At 40.8% G+C, this 24,530-nt stretch overlaps 1 protein-coding gene across 9 annotated transcripts in view; it reads left to right on the top strand.

Annotated features, from left to right (window-relative positions):
- Ppp1r9a (protein phosphatase 1 regulatory subunit 9A) overlaps window positions 1–24,530 on the top strand; it is a 262,484-nt gene that overhangs the window by 213,081 nt on the left and 24,873 nt on the right. For 6 of the 9 annotated variants that reach the window (XM_036182878.1, XM_036182886.1, XM_036182880.1 and 3 more), the window contains 4 exons: window positions 1,199–1,295; window positions 1,395–1,566; window positions 17,207–17,364; window positions 17,804–18,101. In XM_036182878.1, coding sequence (XP_036038771.1) covers window positions 1,199–1,295; window positions 1,395–1,566; window positions 17,207–17,364; window positions 17,804–18,101 — 725 coding nt within the window. The remainder of the gene's footprint in view (window positions 1–1,198; window positions 1,296–1,394; window positions 1,567–17,206; window positions 17,365–17,803; window positions 18,102–24,530) is intronic. The other 3 variants (XM_036182883.1, XM_036182885.1, XM_036182882.1) reach the window with 1 other exon arrangement.

The following is a 24,530-nucleotide window of genomic DNA, read 5'->3' as shown; positions in this document are numbered from 1 at the left end:
ACTTCTTGATTTTTGATAGTAACTATTCAAACACTTACACGTCTTGGTTCTTTTTGGGAGCATCTTTATGTTTTAGAAATCAGCCGTGTGGCTGGAGCTGTCCAGGATGCTTGGCTGACAGTTGGAGGTGCTACATGCAGAAGAGCAGTTGGGGCATGGGTGGGGCTGCTTCTGCCTGTGTCCTTCGAATCAGTGACCGCAGAGCCTGCCCCTGTAGATAGATGTGTGAACACGGCTGTGCAAGACCTTCCACCCTGAGTTTCTCATCCTCTGCTCTCAGGGCCCCAGGTCACAACAGTGTGGCAGGCCCCGAACACACCCTGGTATGAAATTTCAGCAGCTCTCTTCTGAGCTACAGTTGTTTTCCCCCCACCTTCCAGGCCTGGGTATAATCTTAGCGAGCATGCCCAGCGAGATTTTCATGAGTTATTTCTGACTTACTAGACCAAACACCAAGTACCTTTCGTGGTTTTCTGTGACAAACCTTAGAGGCTAAATATGTGTGTCACAGTCATCATATTTTTTTCCTGTCTTAGAAATAATATTTTAATAGTTGAAACAGATAGCGGCAATGAATTGTTTAAAAGAGGATAGAAGTTCTTTGTCACTGTGAACTCAATCAATACATTACCATTGTAACTTTTTGCTAACAGCACAATATCTATCTCTAAGAAATGCCCAGATTTGCATATTCTACCAGAAGCACTCAGAATGGAGGAGTGTCCCCTTCTCTGGTATTACCCATGGAGGTGTGCGGGATCATCTTAGTGTGTCATGTCCCCCCACCCCACCCTGCTATCTTCTCACCAGAACGAACTCTTTTCAGCTCTTCCCATCTCCTTCCATCTGTTGCCTTATGTATTGGAAATAGAGAATCATTTCTACTGACAGGAAATTATCACCATTGAATTCCCCATGGAGTCATTAGTACAGTCACTCCTGTCCACATGAGTGTGCATGCTCCCAATCAGGCATTCCAGATGAACAGCATACAGAGAAAAATCAGGATGCTTCCTGTGTTTGTGATTACATCATTAAAGGTGTCATTTCTTTCATTGCCATAAACTTCTCCACGAGCTATACTTGAGATTTATTTAAATAGCTCTCTAGGTGCCTGTCCCACTGAGCTTCTGTAGGAATGTCCACACTTTCTCACTTGCTAAAAGTCGTCTACAATTGAACCTATTTTCTTCTTAAGAGAGCTTGATTTCATCAAGAGACAGGAAGTGGAAAGAAAGAAGCTGGAGGAGGTGGAGAAGGCTCATCTGGTGGAGGTCCAAGGCTTGCAAGTCCGGGTGAGTAGGATTTTCACAGCCACTACACAGAGATGGGGGGGCGGCTCTTCCCAGAGGGGTGTGGGACATTAAATTTGTGAATGCCTTTTTGTTTTCTAGATTAGAGATCTGGAGGCTGAGGTGTTCAGACTACTGAAGCAAAATGGGACTCAAGTTAACAACAACAACAACATCTTTGAGAGGAGAACATCTCCTGGAGAAGTCTCAAAAGGAGACACTATGGAGAATATGGAAGTCAGGCAAACGTCCTGTCAGGACGGCTTGAATCAAGGTTGGTCTCTCTTCACCTCAATGTCATTGTTGCTGACAGTGTAATCGACTTTTAAGTTCTTTTTCTGACTTGGAGATCCCCAGACTCAAACCACCTTCTAAGGCTTATCAGAACAAGAGCCTGCCATTTTAGCTCATATCAGACATAAAACGCTTCAGTGTAAATGAGTCCCAACTAAAGGCAACCACAAGTGTTGACTTTAAAGTGTCATGAATAAAGGCACTTAGTAAATTGCATTGGAGATAATAGTCCATTCTTTTTGTCCCCACCCTTAGAATCTTGCTCATGCATGAGAGGGCTGGCCGCCTATTTCAAGCTCTCCAGACTCAGTTGAGATATTCTCTTCAGTTCTGTTCTTTATCTGGGGTCCTACGTATGCTCCCCATGTCCATCTTGCCAAAAACCAAATAAATAGAGAACATAGCTGGCATCAGATACACCCACGATCCGGGCGTCACTTATATGTTCTCGAACATTCACATTCTATTCATAGAGGTTATGTATACATATGTTCATATGAATGAGTGTTTCATTTAAATAGTGCATTCTTACATTAAAAATGTAAGAGCACATGTACACATAAATATGGAGACTGGAAGACTTTGGTTGCTTCATTTTACACGAATTTACAGCGTGCTTGAAGAGATGGAAGGGGCTCCCTGAGCAGCGTCACAGTGACCTGGCAACACACTCGAACGACTGAGAGCTAAACTAAAGGATGGGCTGTTTCGTTTTTTGACAGCCTTTCTCTCCTGTTAAAATCTTCTCAGGCTGGGCAGGTGGCTCAGTGGGTAAAGTACTCGCTACACCTGAGTTCGGAGCCCAGCACTCACTGAAAAGCCACGTGCCGTGCACCCAGCACCCCAGCGCTGGGACGAGGAGCAAGAGCTGAGAGTGTGGCTGAGGTTTCCCGTCCAGCCAGCCCCCCCAGATCCCAGGTCCACCAAGAGACCTCTTCTCAACTCAAACAAGGCGCTGCCTCCTCACCCCAGCACATGCACACACACAAACGTGCACACACATAGACGCACAGACACACAGACATTTCCAGAAGATGTTTCCGATAAGCAGCTGTTTATATTGTAGCATTAACTTCAGAAGTAACTTCTTAATCCTTCAAAGTGCAAAAAATGGAAAAATGTTCATTTAAATGAAGATTCGAGTGCACTTACTGGGTGTATGTCTTTTTTTCTGGGCTGTGCCTAAATAAGGGATAGCTTATAAGTAATGCCTCAAGAGAGTTGCCAGGGAAGAGCCTCGAGGGTGCACCATTGAGGGCTATGCCTCGGGAAGGTCCCCAGCTGCTCTGGATCGGCCTTATGGTGTTGAATGTAGAAGTGGTGACAACTCTTTCCTCTCCAGCCTACCAAGGTTGCTTGGCACCAAGTGACTGTGGCACAGGTAAGTAATGCTGTCAGCAGGTGCAGCTGCAGTTTTTATACCTGGAAGAGGCCAAAAGAGAAGTCGCCGAAATCAAGCCAATGTGGAGATTTGAACCTTTATGAGTGTTGAAAGTTTAATTGTAGTTCATTATAAATACAGGGTCTTGCTGTGGTATACTGAGGGTATGATCAGTAACCAGTAGCCTTTCCCTTTTACTCGTGTCTTTCAGTTTGGAAATCGGTGTCTTGTCAAACATATAATTAATGGTATTTATTAAATTGTTTGACTACAGAAGATCAACAAACTGTACTATTAACATGCTGATTTGGATCAAAACCTTACATTTCTTCTGAACCCTTTTCTATTCTGCACCCTCCATTTTTCCACATAATTATCAGTTTCCCTAGCAACACTGGCAGTTCACAGTGAGATGTGGAGACTACTAATTCTTCCTGAAAGCGATGCCTGCTTGTGGTGGAAGTGGAATCCGTCACCTCAGACTTCAGCAATATACATATCAAGCCATGTTCTTTCAGTTTTGCAGCCAATGACAAATCTCCTTGAATTTCAGTCACTTGATCACATAAACTTAAGTGGCTTGGCTAGTAGCTAGATGGAATGTTCTGGAAAGCATTTTTCTAAATTGATTCTTTGCTTCTGTTGCTAGGGAACACGAAAGACTAAGAGAATAGGGAGTTAGACTGCAGACCCAACATGGCCCATCCAGTCCTGAAAGACCTTTGCCACCTTCCGTAACACCAAGTACAGGACTCAAGTCACCATCATGGCTGCCCATTAGGTGCAGAGTCATCACGCTATCTCTCAGGACTGGCCAGTTCTCCTCCGCTTCCCAGCTCTGGGGGTTAAAAGGAAGGTTTAGTGGTGTTTGGGGCTTGGAGCAGCTCCTGAAGTAGATCGGCGATAGACTGTATCAGAGTGGAACGGTGAAAGAGAGAGGGAAGGAGAGGAGAGGAGGAAGGAAAGGGCCAGAAGCATCCATTCCGCCCACTGACCTTGGCTGACTTCCTGACAAGCTCTGCGTAGCTAGTTGACTCTCAATATTGGATTTCCAGGCGTTTTTGAGGAATGAAACTAATTTTCAAACCTTACAAAAATTTACCACACTTAAATTATCCTTTAACATTATTTGTATGTATCCTTGTCAGAACTAAACCAAGCAACACAGGTATTTTATTAAAAAATGTTGGTAAAAGGCCAGGTGTGTGGTATACCGCTTTAATCCCAGCACCCAGAGGGTAGGAGTGAGGCAATCAGATCTATATGAGTTCCACACCAGTGTGGTTGACAGAGCAAGTTCCAGGCCATCTAGAGAGACAGTGAGAAACTAAAGATTATGCATACAAATTCATTGTTTGATGTATTCTAATTCTTAAGCCTTTCCCATAATTATAGAAAACAAATTTAACATTTTTTCATCAAGGGTTTTAACAGATCTCAAATCCCCTTTATTTTACACTGTGTAATTGTCAAATATTATTTTCCATCTGTGAAAATGATGACTTTTCCGTGCTATCTTTGCTCAGTACCTCAATAACACTGGTCTGAATGAGATCTCTACCTTGCTTCCTGGACCCTGGGATGGCAGTGGCATCTGTAGCTGAGCTACTATGTTGCTTTAGCATTAGAATGGGAGGTTAAATTTACTTCAGATAGATTTCCTTGAAAAGCCCCTGAAATTCAAAATGTCCATCCTGAGCATCTGTATAGTTCACGATTCTTATTATGATACTGTTTCAGCTTCAAATATTTAGAGTCTGTTTTCTTAGAGAGGGGTCAAACATGCTCCATAGACTACTGAAGGAAACCTGGGGTAGTTAAGAGGAACTTACATGTGAGAACTATGGATCATCTTAGTTAAGTTCTTGCTACAGAGCCTAACTCCAGCCAGAGCCTAGTGGCGGCCACCACCATGGTAGTGTTGACAGCAAGCAGGTCACGGGGCATTCTAGATGTCCCTTTACAGCAAGTCCTATGCAGCTCCGAGGCTGGAAGTTGTCTTAACTGCTCCATTCATCTTAAAGTTTTTATAAATATCATAAAACAATGAAACATGACAAAGACCTCATCAAAAGAAGTCCCAGAATGCTGTGATCTGTGTATTCCACACATTGTGTGGATTCTAACTGGCAAGCTCCAACAGTGGTAATGCTGGGCGAAAGACTGTAAACCATCGCTTAAATAATTGTACTACCTTCCTAAAAACACAACAGAAACACGCAAGTGCTGGCTTCTACGTGAGCCTGGGAACAGGCAGTAGAACTGCAGAGAAGGTCACTGCTGCCTCCATGGGGTGACATGGCCGACAGAGAGTTCGCTCTCATTAAAAAAAAAGTCTTTGCTCCTTTTAATATTTGTAGTTGTTTGTTGCTTTCATTTTGTTTTGAGATGGGATCTCACTGTGTAGTCTGCACTGGCCTGAAACTTGTGATCTCCTGTCTTGGTGGCCCAAGTCCTGGGGTCACAAGTGTGTGATTTAGTGTTTTGTTTTTCTTTTTTTTTTCACAAAACCCTGTAAGTATGAGAACCCCAATGGTCACTTACACTTTCTCTCTTGGAATCTTATCACCTGCCTGAAACATATTTGACTACCAAGTATACCTTGTCAAACCAAGTACCAAGTAGATGAGAGTTAGCTAAAATTTTATAGTCAGCACTGGTTAGGTTATTTATAACCAGCTAGGTCTGGAAACAGGGAAAGCTTCCTGTTTAAGAAAGCAAGAGTAAGCTGGGCGGTGGTGGCATATAATTTTAATCCCATACATGAGGCAGAGGCAGGTGGATCTCTGTGAGTTTGAGAGGTGCCAAAGCTACACAGAGAAACCCTGTCTCAAAAAAAAAATAAGCAAACAAGCAAACAAACAACAAAAAAAGAAAGGAAGATAGAACTTAGATTGAGTTATAATAAGTTAAGATTTCTTAATAATGACACAGTGAACTACTTGATGTGTTGATTCATTTTTACCTGTTATAATATTTAGATAGATATCCAGAAATTGGATTTCTGCATTAAAAAGCATGTGATTTAAAAGTCTAGATATTTCCAAACAAATAAATAAAAATAGAATTAACCAATAAAAAAAATGTGGTAAAGTAGTGAAGTGGAAGCCAGAAGATATCAGGACAATAACTTTAAAATAAACTGTCCACTTTTGTGGAATATTCCTTTACACTGTGTGAAGATGTATCACTATGATTGGTTCAATAAAGAGCTGAATGGCCAATCTAGGCAGGAAGAGTCTTAGGGAAGAAGAAAGGCAAGGTGGAGTCACCAACCAGAAACAGAGGGGACAAGACAAGCAGGAGGATAGATAAAAGACACAGCCATGTGGCAGCAGGTAGATGAATAGAAATGGGTTGAGTTAAGTTGTAAGAGCTGGTTAGAAACAAGCCTAAGCTACAGGCTGAGTTTTCACAATTGGTAAGAAATCTCCATGTCATTTTTTTGTGAGCTGATGGCCCAAAGAAAATCCATCTACAGTCTATCTAAAGGCAGCAGTGCCTTTAAAAATGAGAAAGACAATTGTCGCCTGCAGCCCCACTCCTAAGGAAGCAGGAGCTACAGGACCACAAGTTTGATACCAGCCTGGGCTATTCAAGAAGAATTGTTCAAAAGAAAACATTATTTAGCTCAGTGGTAGAGGCTCGCCTAGCAAGCGCAAAGCCTGGGGTTCAATTCTCAGCTCAAAAGAAAAAAAAAAAGAAAAGAAAACATGAATAAAACACAAAATACAGAAAAATTTATATTTCAGACAAGTGAAGCATAGGTATTTTCAATAAATGACCCTTCAATTTTATTTCTAAAAGATCTACTACAAAAGGAAATTAGCTGACCCAGGAATGAACTCAAGGCTCAGACCTTGAAAATTCAGTTGATAGAAAAACTGCTAAATATAAACATTAAATATTAGCAAGCCAAATCCAGAAATATAACTTAAGATATGATGTATCATGACCAAGGTATGCCTGTTCAAAGAACACAAAATTGGTTTAACATTAAAAAAGACAAGAACTCATATTTCACATATTAGCTGAAAGAAAATTTTGTTATTTCAGTGAATGAAGATAGACAGTTAATCACATCTATCTATAGTAATAAATTTTATCCAATTAGAACTGTGAAGCAACTGCTTTACCTTGATGTGAGAGGAACAAGTCTTGACCAGACCTCCTGTGCATAATAAATGCTGAAATCGGGAATTTTCTTTAAAACTAAAAATGTGTTCAATGTAGTTCTATTAAAAGCACCTTTACCACATGTCTCCACTGTTGACTTAGTACTTGTAGCAAGTAATACCAGAGGAAGCAAGTGAAGTAAACCAATGAGAAGATAGAACGAAGGAACAGTTATACTGCACTGCATTTTAAATTTTATTGCTTGAGAATTTTATTAGAGAATATAATTTGTTTTGATCAAATCCACCTCCAACTCCTCCCCACTGCATCCTACCCAAGTGGTAGTTATTGTCATTTTAACTTGTATAGATTTTTGTTTGTTTGTTTGTTTGTTTTAGTCAAATACACCAAAAACTCAGAAGTCTGTGGCTTATAAGAATTAAACAGGGAATTACTAGATTAATTTTTTAAAGCAATTTATCTTGAGGTACATGAGAACTGTCTCAAAGCAGAAAATGAAAAGCAAACAAAGGAGGAAAAAGTTTTTTTTTTTTTTCAAGCAAAATAACTTGTCTTAGCTAAGGTTTATATTGCTGTGACAAAAATACGATGACCATGGCAACTCTTATAAGGAAAACATTTAATGGGGGTGGCTTAGCTCAGAGGTTCAGTCCATTATCATCATGGTGGGGAGCATGGCAGCATACAGGCAGACATGGTGCTGGAACTGTGATTTCTACATCTTGCAGGCAACAGGAAGTAGACTGATTGTCACAGTGAGGAAAGCTTAAGCAAAAGAGACCTCAACACCCACCCCCACAGTGACACACTTCCTCCAACCAGGCCACACCTCCTAATAGTCCCACTCCCTTTGGGGCCATTTTCTTTCAAACCACCACACAACTAGAAACTAAAAAGGAGAAAAACCACACGTGTGTACACACACACACACACACACACACACACACACACACACACAAATTCAAGCTTAACATGAGTTTAAAATTCAGTAAGAAGGAAGGACCCCATTATCAAACACTTCAATCAGTAAGGAGGTTCCCAAGGCCAACCACACTCCCCTGAGAAGTTTCCTCACTTCCTTGTCCCCTCTCTCTTGATCCCCCTTGAATGGACTCTTCAGACACCTTGATGTTTGATACCAAGTCAGATCTTTACTGTAACATCTATTTATTTCCCAGAAGAGTTTGAGGGTGTATTAAGCATTCACTTTCAGCATTGGAGGTCAGAATTTTAAACTAAAGTTAAAGACATAATTAAAGATAGAATTCATTAAATGGTAAGTCATTAAAATTACAGTGAATACTTGCACTTCTTTGTCAAGACTGCCTCACGTAGCACCAGCATGGTAGCTAAGCTAGTAAGCTAGTAAAGGTGCTCAATACCACCTGACAAAGTGAGTTTGGTTTCTGGGATGCACATGGTGGAAGGAAAGAACCAATTTCCACAAGTTGTTCTTGTTTCTGTAGTTGGTTGTTTTTTACTCTTTTGCTCTTTGCGGGGCCACCACCCAGCTCCCAAATAAAAACACATGGAGGCTTATTCTTAATTATAAATACCCAGCCTTAGCTTGACTTGTTTCTAACCAGCTTTTCTTAACTTAAATTATCTCATCTACCTTTTGTCTCTAGACCTTTTTCTTTCTCTATTTCTGCATATCTTACTTTCACTCTCTTACTCTATGGCTGGCTGGGTGGCTGGGTGGTTGGCCCCTAGCGTCCTCTTACCTCTCACTCCTTCTTCTTTCTTTTTTTCTTCCCAGATTTCTTCTTCTATTTTTCTCTCTGCCAGCTCTGCCTGTCCTTTCTCCTGCCTCAATTTGCTTAATTTGCCTTTCAGTGCTCTATTAGATCACCAGGTGCTTTAGACAGGCATAGTAACACAGCTTCACAGAGTTAATGCAACATAAAAGAATGCAACACATCTTAACACATCTTTGTACCATTAAAGCAAATTTCTACAGCATAAACAAAAGTAATATACCTTAAAATAACATTCTAAAACAAGTTTCCACAGAAACCGTGGCACATGCATAGTGCACACACACACACACACACACAAATAAATAAGTAAATAAATAAATCTAATAAACATTTTAAAAAGAATATCTAATATAAGAACATTAGATGCATGGCAGTGAAGTAATTGTTCTTTGCTATCTCATTGTTTAGCTCAAAAGTGGGGTACAATCAAGCTTTCTTTAGTCATCCATAAAGACATTTAATAATTTGGTAAACTTTCGTAATTGTCATTTGTCTTGAATAAATTAATTTAATTATTTTAATTTTAATTATTTTCTTTACCCATCAACAAATATTTTGACTGAAATGCTCTTGAATCTCACTAATTAAAGAGTGAACATTCATGGTAAATCACTATGGAAATTTTTAATGAACAAGCCAAATGAACGAGGAATCAATATTTATTGACTATTTTTCTGGCATATAATTAAAGTCAAAAGTAGTCTGCTTCGTCAAAACCACAAAGCACCTATATTGCCTAGCTGGGCTGATGGGAATTTTGAATCTGTCTGCAGGTGAACATTACAGATCTGTGAGACGTTGAAAGGGAGATGTAAAGCTATGAATGGTGGTGTCCCTTTCACATTTCTTACTCTGTCTTCATAAATTCATGGAAGTCTCCAGAACCCTCTCCAAACCCCTCAGCTTCATTCACCAAGGTGGACATTGGTATCAGAGCATACCAAAAGTTGGCTTAGTAGAAAGGCATAGTCACTCTGTTAGAATGGACTCTTAGTAATTTTCTGCTCATTTTAGAAGAAAGTATAATTTGTAATATTTTGCTTTGGATTTTCATTTTTTTTTTTGACTTTGAGAGAACTACAAGGTTGATTATGATCTTCTGAAAGTAAAGACCATTTTAACACAAATATGGTTAATTACCTTCCTGGGGGAACTTTATAGAGAAGGTATGTTCCAAATATTTCTTCTGTTTAGGCATGTGGTCTAATGAGTATTGGACTGTGACATTTTAATGGGGATCTGAGCATAGGACAGTGCTGTGGGATTTGAGGATGAAGTGTCTGTGGCCCTTGGTTCTGCTCAACTTGGCCAGGTTAGAGAGGGATCCTAAATTTTCCACTTAGGAAATCCAACAGCCATGTACTCTACTCACAGATATAAAAACTGAAATACAAACAGCTGTCTCTAGTTAGGACCAGCAGTTCTTGGTGAGGTTCTGAAAAGCATCTCAACTGTATTGTATTGGTTCAGTACATACAATATCAAGGCCCTGTTCCAGTAGGGTACTAACCACAAGTTATGACTGAGTTCTTCCTTAAAGTAGTTATCAAATATTTTATATAATTTGTACAATAAGAATATTCAATGTCCATAAGAAATAATTATAGAAACATTAGAATTTTTGTGCTCTGAAAATTCTGCTGCTTATTATGAGTATGGGGTTTTTTTTGGTTATTGTTGTTTGTTTTGTTTAATGATCCTAAGTGGTTTTAAACACCAAAAAAAGCAAATGAAACAAAACCAAGAAAAGAAAAACATATTTTATTTCTATTGTTTGACTTATTTGAGTTACCACATCCAAAACCTAGTTCTTTCGTTTTTAAAGTTTTGCTTGATGTCACTATGAATAGATTTTTAAATTATGATTAGTTCCTATTGATAAACTTATCTAATTAAATAACTACAAACCCTTGAAATCACATCTGCATTTGGGTTCATATTAAGGACTATTACTAAGAGACTAGTACTTAGGACATTCCTTAACAACTTTTGCAGATAGTCTAAGCATCTAGCTTCAGGGTTTTTTTTTTTTTTTCTTTCCTTTCTTTTCCTTTTTTTGTTTTGTTTTGTTTTTGGTTTTTTGAGACAGGGTTTCTCTGCATGGCCCTGGCTATCCTGGAACTCTCATTGTAGACTAGGTTTGCCTGCCAAGTGCTGGGATTAAAAGCATGCACCACCACTCGCCTGGCTGTAACTTCGGGTTTTCTAATGCTGCTGGTAGCCATGTCTTCCTACAGTTGATAGTACTCCTCCATTTAGGTAAACAGTGTTCATCTAAGATAACTGGCTTTACTTTCTACTAAAGCCTTAGGATCTAAATTCTTCCTGTACTTATCAAGGAAGCTATTAATGTATCCCTTCTCCCTAGACCCAACTCCCAGACAGCCTCATGGCTCTAGTCACAGAACTCTGAGTCTCCTGCTAGGATAACATTTGATTACATGTGTGTTTCCTCAACTTTTAACCTGGGTAGAATATCTGTTCTATCAAAAAAGACAGAGTGGTCATAGGGAAAGAATCCTGAGCTATGAACATGAGGTTCCCTGGAATCTAAAGCTTAAATTCTCTGTTTTTCATATTCTCAAATTTCTGTCTGACTATTATAAGCATAGAGCCTCGTCTTAAATCAGCTTTGAACCATACCCTGAAAGTGCTGCACTGACACAAGTCACTAGATTGCATTTCTGAGTCCTTTGAAGTTTATTTGTGGGTATGGGTGAAAAGAAATTCCTACGTTTTCTTTCATCAATTAGCAAATAAACTATAGTTCATAAAACAATAAATGTAACCTAATGAAAAGATTAGAAACTAGGAATAATCTTTTTCTGAAGTGGCAAGAAATCATCTTCCTAGAAAATTTTATAAATACATTCTTTATAAAAATTATTTTATGTAGTTTTTATTTTTAATAAAAAACTTTTGTAACATAATATAAATATAAATTATTTTATTTACTTAAATAGTTCCAAAAGAAGCTGCCAGTTGTCAACAGAATTAAGGGTGGAAGTTGCCTGTGAGTAGGTTCCTAAAAGGAACAGTAGAACAGTAGACTCCGTATCTCCAAGTATCATACTCAATCCAATACATCTTCCCCGTACAGTACTTTTTAAAGGAATGGCTAGAGGTGAGCTATGTAGGGCCGTATGTAGACATATCATCAGACAGTCAGTAAAGGTAGTTGGGCAGTGTCACCATGTGAAAACCAGCAGGGTTCTTAGTGACGGAGGCAGAAGATCTGGGGAACTTTGGCCAAGTTCCCTGGTTTATATCAATACCTGAAACAACAGAACCCAAAGCAGAATGGAATTAAGATGTCTCCAAGTGAAAAAAAGTAACAAACTGTGTTTTTTTTCATGTTCTAAATAAACTTTAACTACACAAATATGTAAGTACAAAAAATTACACAAAACAGAATGCACATGTGTAAGTGTTAAAGTGCTACCTGACACATTTCCTAATCCATAGTCTGGAAGAAGTCTGCCTTTTCAGTTCCCCTGTGCAGTGTGATGCATATTTGCCATTAGGAAATGTATCTGTTACTGGTTTCTAAATATTTTAAGTGAGTGCACATGATATTCTATGACTTGCTTTACTCTTTCTAATCTGTTCAATGTCAGTAAATAAAGACAGCTATGGATGGTTATGTAGCATTCACTCTTCTAAGCAGTTTGAGGTCTATTAATGCATTTAATCTTCATAACAATGCAGTTATTATATTATGTCATTATCATTCCCATTGTGCAGTTGAGGATCCTCAGGGACCTCTGAGAGGTTAGGTAAATTGCCCAATTTTATGGCATGGCAGCTCATTGTGGATTTGAGCTGTAGATCTGCTCTCACAGTGACTATCTCACACTGGCTCTCTGGGATGCTTAAATCTACCACCTGAATGCAATATGTATCAGCCTCCAATCCCAAAGGGTCCATCTTTTATGAACTTGCAGTCACTGTGAATAATATGCAGATACCGTTTAAGTTCAAAATGCCACCAAGTGCCTCATTGTGCCCAGCATTTCAGTTGACAATAGCAGAAACCAGGTAGAACTGTTTTTGAGTGGCCCAGTGCATAGCAGAGTGACAGTGGACCCTATTCTTATAAGGCTCCATTCCTGCTCTCCCTGCTGCCTGGGTCTGATCCTCCAAAAGCATTCGATTTACATCAAAATGACATCAATTCAGTGGAAAACAAAAAAACAAAAACAGAATGACTCACAGCAGTGTTGTAGGGAACTGGTCTCTGTGTTATATGAAATCCTAATTTCATAGAGCGTTTTCATACCAGCTATTAAAATTGTAATTAAATCCAATTTATAGCCATATTGAAACTAGTCTTGAGATGGCGGTACGGCCATGTCCCACCCACTCCAAGTGCCATCGTTTGGTCCTGCCTGGAGGGTCTCCAAATGCATCCCTCTGTATTTATTGATCTGTTTTAGACTGTTCTACATTTGTATTTCTCCCTGCATTTGAGTCAGTGGTAGGCTGCTTCACAGACTGGAGTATCTAAAGGAAAGAATAAACCAGAGTGCAGGAGAAAAAAAAAAAAGCAATTTTCCTGTGTCTTGTGAACAGCAGAACAAGATACACCTGAAAGAGGAGGGAAGGGGCTGCCTGAGGCCTGGGGCTGAGGAACCATGTTCCCCTAGAGATGAGGATCTCTGTTAGGAAGGAGTAACAAACAGGGCCACCTGAGCTCTGCCAACTCACCGCACATGACTTAGAGAATGAGCCAGATGGATTTGCCTGCCACAGTGGCATGACCTGTAATGACAGCCAATTTTTTAGGATAGGAATTTTATTCCTGGGATATATACAAAGCCAGATAAAATGCCTTGGAGCCTTGCTCTCCCTGCTTTACCATGCTTCTATGAGTTTGCAGGGTTACACTGGGCATGTATTTCTTTATAGAACATAAAGTCAAATAGAAAAAGAGTGCTGGTGGCTGGCACAAGATTGCGCATGACGTTCACTTCCAGATGCAAGAGTGACCTTGCACAAGGATCATAGGCTTGTACATCTGAGTACCATCTAGGCCGTTCCATAGTGCACAAATGAGCTGCCACCTTTGAGCCTCAGTCTGCTTTGATGAGGGGGAAGGTTGTCCAGATTCCCAAGACTCTTTTGAGTTGTAAGACTTTGATTCTTAAACCATATAGTGGAAGGAGATACCATATAATGGATGAGCAACACAGATACCTGGCTGCCCAGCAGCTGGCGTCTCCTATTTCCAGGGTCCCTTCTTGGCTGTTATTGTCATCTCATGGCAATGTGCCTTCTGCATAAGTGCTACCAGTGCGACGGTTCTCAGCACCACTCCACTCTTGGGGTTCTTTTCAAAACCATTTCTCTTTTAAGGATGGAAAATAAATTACTGGTTTGTAATCCATAATCTCTGCAGTAAAGTGTCTCTGATACTTGCTTTAAGACTCTCAAAAGTGGTTCGTTGTGGGAGATACGTTGTTGGCCACTCAGGTAATAGATCTAAAGCCCTGCCTTTTAGACTTGAGCTAAGTGAATCTTTCCTAAACATAAGTGCATGTGTATGCTTAATCAGTTTACACCTAATGAGCAGATGCTGAGGCAGATGTTCCATATTGCCAATAGGATTGTCTAACAGCTGCACTAGGCTGGATTCTTCATAGTAATAGGACCAGTAGTCCCTACTTTCTTCACAGTCTTAGACCTGCTAATGAGTCCTTCTCAATTCCTCTCATTTCATTTACTCAGTATAAGCAATGGAGTAGCATCTGTTGTCCTGTATGTGGGATTCTGTGCTGTGTTTAAAAGCCAGGATTCTATTGCCAAAGGAACCATATTTACAAAAGTGGGTTGTGCATCTTCCTTGGGTACCTTTGTCATCTACTACCCAAAGTTGTTGCCAAGCCAACCAGCCATGAGACCATCTGTGAAGTAGTCTGCCCATAGTTTTCAAGTCTTCCCTTTCCACATTCTCTAATAAACACAGAATAGATGCTAGAGAGCTGAATTTCCTAGACTAGTCCCATCGTACATGATTTTGTAACTTTTCAAACACCATCTCCATGGTATTAAAATCTTGCAGTATTGACTTTTCAGCACCAGCTAAATTGGAGTGGATAGCTAGTAGCCTGGGAGACAGAGCACCGCAATGATCACAACACTTCATCAGCTAGCTGTATGGAGGAGGGCAAGCCACTCCAATTTTCTGGGCTTCAGGAGAGGAAACAGCCCGCCCGCTTGCTTGTTGTCTCATGGGTCTATAATAAGGAACAAATGAGGTGGAGCGTGTGACAGTGCTTTGCATTACAGAGCATGCAATCCAACTCCGAGACAGAAAAGATGGAAGACGTGCATGAACTGTGGTATTTTTAATTATATTATTGCTTTCATCTGTGTGGTGTTCTGCATTTTTATATGTAAACAGAGATTGTAAGGTTGACTTTCTCCCAATTATCACAACTAATGAACTCTTAATGGGCAACTGCAAATATAGATTTTATTGGAGGGAGGAAATTAAAGTGATGAAGGCAACTTTTTTCCCCTCCATTGGCATATAAAAGAGAAAGAGACTACTAATTAGAAAACATCTAGTCATTCTTTCTATTCACCCGAATGGCCTGGCTTCCCCCAGTGTTCACCCCTCTCTCAAGTAGAGGAAATGAAAAGTCACACTTTCTGTAAACATTGTCATTCAGTGATGTGTCTCCTGGGCAAATGTATATTGAATTTTATTTGTTAGAACTATATGCCAAGTGCTCAGCTTTATAACAGAGAAAGCACCTGAGGCTCTTCAATGTTTGTGTTTTATGATATGTTTAGAGCACATCTTTAAGATAATGCTAAAAAAAGGAATTACCCAGGCTAATGATTGTCATATAAATTCTTTTCTATTCGTAAAAGTGTATATTAATTTTCTATAACTGAGTTATTTGCTTATTAAATTCAGAGTCATTTAATTAATTCCTTTAGAGTGACTTTAATGACTGCCATCCTGAAAAGAAGAGATGGGATTAATCATCAAACTGTTTAATTTACAATAAATGATCGTGTACATCTATGTCAAGAATAGTTCCACTTCAAATAAATACTTTTTCTGTAATACTGCTAATACTTTACTCTAATACCCATATCCTACTACCTCAGCAGGTATATTCATGGTTAAACTTCCCCTCCCCCATATACACTTACCAAGTTTGAAAGTGTTAAGAACCAGTTAGAGAAGTCCACAGGAATGATCTTGGTAGCCTTTATTATTCTTCGTCCCCTTCTACCTCCTTCCTATCCTTTACTGGGTTTGAGGTTTTCTAACAGACTCACCCATGTTGACCTTGAATTCCTAAGTGCTGAGGTGACAATCAAGCTCTGCCATGCCCAGCTGCTGCTGCTGCTTCTGTTTGTTTGTTTGCTTTGCCTTGTCTCTCTCTCCTTCCTTCTCTGTTGTCTTTTTCTTCTGGAGTCTTTTGTACTTGATGTTTATGTTATTTGTCTTGAAGCTATGCATTTTGCTTTGCCTGTGTCTCATGTGTGCCTAGTGCCTGGGGAGGTAAAAAGAGGGCATCAGATCTCCTAGAACTGGAGTTACAGATGATGGTGAAGTGCCCTGTGGGTGCAGGGAACTGAACCTGGGACCTGTATAAGAGCAACAAATGCTTGTAACCACTGAGGCCTCTCTCCAGCTTCTTCTCTTTATGTGTAAACAGTTTTCCATGGAAAACTAATATAGTTTATGGTGGGAAGAGAAAGTATCCAGAGAAAGAAATGAGACAGGGCATCAATAAATACTTGGACTGTAACCTGAAAACTAACGCTCAAAGATGAAATCCTTCGCCTTCTCTCTTCAGAGTGCCAGGAGTTCCACACTTGGGGTAGTTCAGCTGTTTGTCTGTGTAGCATGGCCTTCTTCTAAGAAAATGGATTGTTTATCTGTCATTAAATAATTCTGTTCTGGTGATGTTGTTATTTTTAAACAGAGTTCAAAGGGGAACAAGTTAGATACTCAGACACTACCAAGACCACAGTTGTATGTCTATTAGTGAATTTTTGTGGTCAAGGTCACTTTCTGTTACTCACACTTGACTTTGGCAACTAGACTTCATTCATAGAGTTTCTAAGGTTTCATGGCCCAATATGTGTGCCCATAGGCAAATGCAAACTTCTGCTTTTTCAGTTGTGTTGCAGAAAGGTTTTATGTTCTCTAGGTGATAGATCTTTGGTGTCACCTATGGAGCATTAGACATCCTGGAAAAATTGTCACCTGCCCCCCTGGTCACTGATAACCAGCGATTGGGTTTTAGTGGCTGTGGTCTCTGCCAATTGTCTGTAGTGTTTTTCTCTCACAGACTGTTTTGCAATACTCTTCCTAGACTTGAATGAAGCGGTCCCAGAGACAGAGCGCCTGGATTCGAAAGCACTGAAAACGCGGGCCCAACTCTCTGTGAAGAACAGGCGCCAGAGGCCTACCAGGACACGCCTCTATGACAGTGTTAGCTCAACTGATGGGGAGGACAGCCTGGAACGGAAGGTGAGCACTCCTGCTGGTTATCGGATGCATTTCTCTAACAGAGTAGCCTACTTGGAAAGGACTGGAAGAGTTTATGTCTTTGTCTCCTGAATTTGTATTCAATTTGCTATATGGTTGCCATTTAATTCTTTTCTCTATTTATGCAGGAAGGTAGCCAAAATCTATCCATTTAATCATATTTCATGATGGTGCGTTTGATATTCAGCTGTTGGTTTAACCTAGTGGGAAATAATGAACATTCAAATAATCATTTCTGTATATTTAGGTGGCTTTGTTAGCTGCGTTATTTATTGGTGAGTAGTTATGAACTGTGCATTCTCAGAAATAAGCCAACATACAGAGGTTCCTTTCCCTGAGAAAAGGCCGGATCCCTCTCAAAGGAAATGCCGCACACCACTGACGGTAGCATAACTTGCTCTGTAACCTCTTATACCAACAGCCTTCAGACAATCTCTATAACCACACACACGTTACCAAATCGCTTCTGCCCGATGGTTGGAGAGCTTCTTCTCCAGAGTCAGATTCTGGTGTTGCACCCCTCACCCCTGTGGCTAGCCATGGGGCCTTCTCCTCTCACCACGAGACTGAGTCTCAAGAAGGGTCACGAATGCCAGAAAGAGACACATTCTCCTCTGTCTCGGGAGACACTTCACCCTCCTCGCCTTCAAAATCTGATCATGATACAGAAGACTCTCCTTGCTACCACCAAGCAACCAAGAAAGTACTACAGGAGAAAGGTATTTGGATTTTGTTTTGCTTCTCTACCTCTGTGCCCCTTGACATCACTGGTACCTCAGTTTGTACAGTATATGGACGCAGAGCCTCATAGACTGTTTTCCTCCTATCTTAGGGCATGAGAGAACACCCACTCCATGGATTTTGTTTTGTTTGTTTTTAGATTTTTGCCTGTCAGTTGGTATTTTTATCCCTTTAGCTTTCTCCAAGTTGACTATTAAGGGAACTGTCTAAAGGTTGTATACACTAGAGCCTGGAGTGTCCATGAACACTCACAGCCACATGAAGGGAAATGTGGAGATAGAATGATGTCAGCCATTAACAACTGATTGATTTTTATGTAAATACGTTTCCACAGTAATGATTGTGATGTTATCATTCTAATAATCATTACAGTGATTAGTATTGCAATGTGTGTGATAGGATAGCAATGGTAAAGATAAATGCAGAGCAGGTAGAGAGTTAATAGGCTTGACTTTTAAATTTTTCTTTTTACTTTATGTGCATGAGTGTTTTATCTGCAGGTCTGTCTGTGTGCCATGTATATGCATTGCCCTCAAAGGTCAGAGAGCATATCAGATAACTGGAACTGGAGTTATGGATGGTTATGATCCATCATGTGGGTACTAGGAATTGAACCCAGGTCCTCTATAAGAGCAGCCAGTGCTCTTAACCACTGAGCCACCCTTCTGGCTCCTATACTTGCCCTTTTAATCATTTATTTTGGTATGTAGAAACAATAAATCTGTGTTTAAATAAATTAAACAGTGGAGAGAAATATAAAGCATGAGGTTCTCCCCTTTACATATGATGTGCTCCTGCAAAGTAACAATGTAGTATTGGTTATGTTATTTTTTTATGTAAGTAATTTAATTTATACATATATACAGAGCAGAAATTGTTTTGATGTATATATATTTTGGTTTACATACTTGCATTTTTACAAAAACACACTCTTACTAATCACATGACTCTGAAACTTGCTTTACAAATATTTTATTGGCATCTATCTATGAATATATACATTTAAATAACAATAGGTCTATATGTATATAACTATCCAAGTGAAACCCTGTATCTATTTAGAATTATATATAAAAGTATTCATAGCAGAGACTAGAGAGCTGCCTCAGTTGATGAAATGCTTGCCACCCAAGCATGTGGACTCAAGTCCGGGTCCACAGCATCCAGGAAAAAGCTAGGCATGATGGCGTAATCTGTAATCACAGAGCTGGGGGTTAGGGAGGTGGAGTAAGGCAGGGGGAGCTCACTGGCAGCCTATGGAGCCAAGTCAGTGAGCTCCAGGTACAGTGATCCACGCTGTCTCACAAAATAAGGTGGAGAGGAACTGAAGAAAGACACATGACTTGGTTTCTGGCCTCCACATGCACATAGTCCCATAAACACACACACACAGACATACATGCACACACAGTCACATAAACACACAGACATACATGCACACACAGTCACATTAACACACACAGACATGATCACACAGACATGCACACACAGTCACATTAACACAAACAGACGTGCACATACAGTCACAAAAACGCACACAGACATGCACACAGTCACATAAACATACACAGTCATATAAACACAAACAGACATACACACACAGACATACACACACAGTCACATAAACACACACAGTCACATAAACACACACAGACGTGCACACACATTCACATAAACACACACAGACATACACACACAGACATGCGTACACAGTCACATAAACACACACAGACATGTACATACAGTCACATAAACACACACAGACGTGCACATACAGTCACATAAACACACACAGGGAAAAGAGTGTTCATGCAGCCCTGGTGTGTGATAAGAAAACCAGTAAAATGGACAGATGAAATTGTGGTGGATTGATGGAATGAACCCATGCAGCAGGAAAACTAGAGAACTGCATGAATATGACTGTGATCCTCTAGAAGACATCAACAGGCAAAGCAGATACCAGAGCTACCTAATTATATCCTAGAGAGCAATGCGGGTAGATCATTTAGACACGTAGACAAGGTTTTGGCATTGCAAATGGGAATGGCCAAGTCTGCTCCCTGGAACTGAGGGGTCAGAAGTGGCGATAGGAAGCAGGCAAGGGGATCTTGGTCCTATACACTGCGGGGCGGGGGGGGGGGGGGGGTCAGCAACAGGCTGTTCAGTTAACTTTTACTGATATTGCATGTCTGCATCATAAATATTATGGACTTTAACTGTCAAAAAGCACTGAAAGTTAATGGGTGGTCTTTTTATATTCAAATAGCTCCAAAGAACTGATTCTTTATAAAAAGTGAAAAGCAAATTGAGGAAATAGACTCTTGGTTCCCTGAAGAGAAGATTTTCATTGGTTTATAAGTTATGAAAAGGAGATATGCTTCACTAATGATCAGAGAGATGACATTTTATTTATTTATTTATTTTTTATTTTTTTAATTTTTTTCTTTATTATTATGTGTTTTAAATTTTATACATCAGCCATGGGTTCCCCTGTCCTCCTCCCTCCCGCCCCCACCCCCACCTTCCCCCCAGCCCCTCCCCTCCATTCTCATGTCCTCCAGGATCAAGGCACCCCTGGGAATTCATTTAAACCTGGTGGATTTAGTACAGGCAGGTCCTGTCACCTCCTTCCAGACTGAGCAAAGTGTCCCTGTGTAAGCCCAAGGTTTCAAACAGCCAGCTCATGCACTAAGGACAGATCCTGGTCCCACTGACTGTGTGCCTCCCAAGCAGATCAAGCTATTCAATTGGAGATGACATTTTAAATTAATTGCCAAAATTGCCAGATCCTCAGACTAGATGGGAAGAATCTGCTGGATATCACTAGCCATGGAATGCACCAGACTCATGCACTGCGGGTACAACTGCGTATGACTGCACATTCGAAGCTCCACACATGTTATCTCTGCCAGATCAAAAATTACAAGCTTTCTACAGGTCCTTGTGAACACAGAAACCCAGCTGACCCTACAGTGCTTTGTGACTTGTGGTCAGCATTGGCATTCTTCTGGGTTTCCTTGCATGAGGCTGTCAGCTGCTACAGTTATCTTTCAAAGACCAGTCCTGTGTACAGCTCTTCAGAAACAGTCCAGGAGGCAAACATTGAGTACTTAGGACACTAGAGGAGGCAAAAGAATTCTGTCAGGCCCACTAAACAATCAAACATGGTAGTCAGGTTGGTGAACAGCTTGATCGTGAAGTTGGCTTATGTTGAAAAGAAAGAAAGGCTTCAGAATCTTCATTAATTAAAGCATGGTTGTGATAGTACCTTTATAAAGACAGGCTTGCAGCTAGCTCTCCAATTTCTCCTGGGCGTGCAGATGGTTGTTGAGAGAAGGCCAAGGCAGAAGCTCTTTCTCCAGAGCTGCTGATTCTTGGAGTCCCACTGTGTGAGTCCCACTGTGGGAGTCTGTGTTATTTGGCTTGTTTATTTGGTTGTTCCCAGTGCTGGAGATTGAACTCAGAGCTCTGCACATGCTAGACGAGCATCCTACTGTTGAGCTGTATCCTTGCCCCACAACTTGCTATTCAAAGGCAGGATGATCAGACAATGGATCTCTGACTTGTGAAAACTCACGGGGACTTTTAAAAAGCAGCTCAGTCTTGTCTGGATTCATGCTGCCTTTTCCTTCTAATTGGTGGCTGTTTTGAAGTTGGCAGAAGAGTGATTTGCTGATCTGAAGCATGCCTCATGGGCCCTTAAGCAAGGAATGAGAACCTCTCTGTTTCCTTAGAGCTGTCTTGTTTGTGTCTGTGTCTCTTTTGGAATTAACCAGGACCAAAGACCAGGGCACAGGTCTCTTCTCCAGAGACCGAGATCTCGGGTTTTCCATTTTTCAGTTCTCCTGAGATGACCAGACTTCTGGGTGACTGAACAGAGCAGTCCAGTCTGTTCTGGAGTCCATGCTTTGTAAACTGACGAGTATGATGACTGTTGTAACATACTGTCTTGATCACGGTTCCTAGTGCTGTCTAAAACACCATGACCAAAAGGAAAGGGTTAATTTCATCTGATACTTTCAGTTAATCGGGTGTTGTCCAGCGAAGTCAAGGCAAGAGGCACAGGACACGATCTAGAGGTAGGAACTGGTGCAAATGTTGTGAGGAGCGCCGCTTATGGCCTGCCCTCAACATTGTCTTCCAAGCTCCCATAGATCAGCCCACTGAGCTCTCAACACACAATGGCTTTTCTAGCCCAAAGTTCCAAAACACAGTCCACCCAAAAACAACATGGTCAGGTCTGTCACAGCAATACCCCACAAACCTGTGACCAGTTTCAGATATACTCAAGTTGATAACACAATTAGCCATCACATACTAACTGAACAGACAAAAGTGGTGTTGACACTTAATCCTTTCTTTTCCTTGTTAAAAGTTTGTAGTGAGAGTTTCCTCTGCCTTCATGTTCATTCACAGTTAGGCCTGTGTCCATTGCACAGTTGCTGAGTTACTAACCTGTATCTAGATGTGTCTTCAGCGACAATCAGAATTGTGTCCTTTCCCTCAGGGAGCTACCTATTAGAGTCTTCCATAACCCCCTCTTCTTCATCTTCTTTCTCGGTGTGTTTCTCTGTTGATGCCCATTCTCACTGTACCCTCATCCCACCCTACCCCAGCTTGTTTGGTGGCAGACTTGTCCTCTCTGGGACCCCTTGCCACCCCATAATCAACATGTTGGAAAGCACTTTCTTTCTCGGCATTCTGCTGTCAGATTCTCCACACCTTGCAGGACGTCAGAGACATCTCACCCACTGGCTGTCAGACAGGGCTCTGAGGAATCAGGACTCTGGTTGTCAGATTTTTAGATCCCCAATTTCAGTAATATATGAGCAGCTAATCAAGCACAAAGTGCTGGTTCATGCAGCTAAAGTCTTTGAAAACATTCTATACCAAAACAGTAATTTTCTAGCTTATTTGGGGGATCAGCTAACATAATAACTACTAGCCTTCATTCATTCCATGTTCTCCTGGGTGGTGGATTCATAAATCACAGAGTTACTCAGTGAGCATAAAATTAGAATCAAATTAACTGGCTGTGTACATAGAATGTGCCATTAGTGTGCTGTTGACCTGCCTGTTTCACTAAAGCTTCCTCAGGTTTCTCCCAATTCCCAATAAACAGACCTAAGTGTCATTCAGATGATAAGGAAATCTCATGCTCCCTTTTGATGATAGTCCCAAGGCGGGTCCAACAAAGGTTAGCACAATGGGGTCCTCCTTCATTAAAACAAAACTCCAGAGAATAAGGCTCTGTAATGTCTTACCTTCCTTATTGTATGAGACAGATCCACTACTCTGAGCTGAACTTGAAAATTCTGGTGTGGCTAACCTGGCACTCTCAGTGTATGGCTCTTGGATCTCACTGGCTTTTCAGTGAGGGAACTAAAAAGGGCTTCGTGATGCTCCCAGGTGCAAATTTGGCTAACCCTGAACCAACATAAATCTTACCTTCTTAATTTGGCCTTGGGCCAACCACCCATTCCACAGTGGTTTTCTCTGTTACTCCTGAGTCCACCCCTTTTTGTAGAATGCCTAGCTTAGTAGTTAAGTGTGAGCCAACATTTTCTCACTTAGCTTACTACTCTTTGTCTTCTTGGTTCTTCTGAAGGAGTGTGGCATTTAAGTGGTGCTCGGGAATCTCTGGACAAATTACTAAGTTTGCCTCTCCAGAGAAATAGCACAGTCATCTGGATGGGGTTCACCAGCCAAAGCCAACAGGCGCCTGTTTGGAAGGGAAGTCTCACTAGAGTGTAGCTTTTCCTGTCCCCTAAGCCTCCCTTCAAGCTCTCCTGGCAGAGCAGGATGATTGAGAGAGACTGAACATCTTCCCAACATAAAGTATTTACTCTCTGGCTCATGGGGAGAGGGGTACACTTCATCTCTCTCATCACTGCTTTCTGAACTCTGGATATGGCTAAGTCACTGGTTGCCATTTGTCTAGATTTTTAAGAAGTCATACATCACACTTTGAGTCTATCACATCACTTAGAAAGAAGGTAATGCAGCACGGGGTTTTATTGCAGCCCTAAGGATACCTCTGGTCACCCTACTGGAATCAGAAGCTTTCTAAATGTGTCTGTGTTTCCACTTGCATGCCATCATTTTCCCTCATATTTGAGGGACATCGATAGAAATGGAGACAGAGGAATCTGCTACCCGCTGCCTCAGTGATTTACCTGTAACCAAATGCATGCCAGTTACCAGACACCAGAGCAGTATCTCTTCAGGGGTTGTAAAACAGTTCTGTGGCCATTAGAGGCTTGAAAATGCTTCCTTTCTGCCCTGCAGGAGCAGCTTTATACTGAGTTTTTATCTCTAGTTTACAGAGCAGTGAGGCTTTGTCCAGTCAAGGTTAACTAGAGCAAATTAAGCACTCACTATCAATTTTCTACTCAACTTCAAGAAGT

Source organism: Onychomys torridus, chromosome 3, assembly GCF_903995425.1.
Source record: "Onychomys torridus chromosome 3, mOncTor1.1, whole genome shotgun sequence".
Classification (NCBI taxonomy): domain Eukaryota; kingdom Metazoa; phylum Chordata; class Mammalia; order Rodentia; family Cricetidae; genus Onychomys; species Onychomys torridus.
Note: the sequence above shows the minus strand (reverse complement) of the source record. Positions and strands in the feature narration are given on the sequence as shown.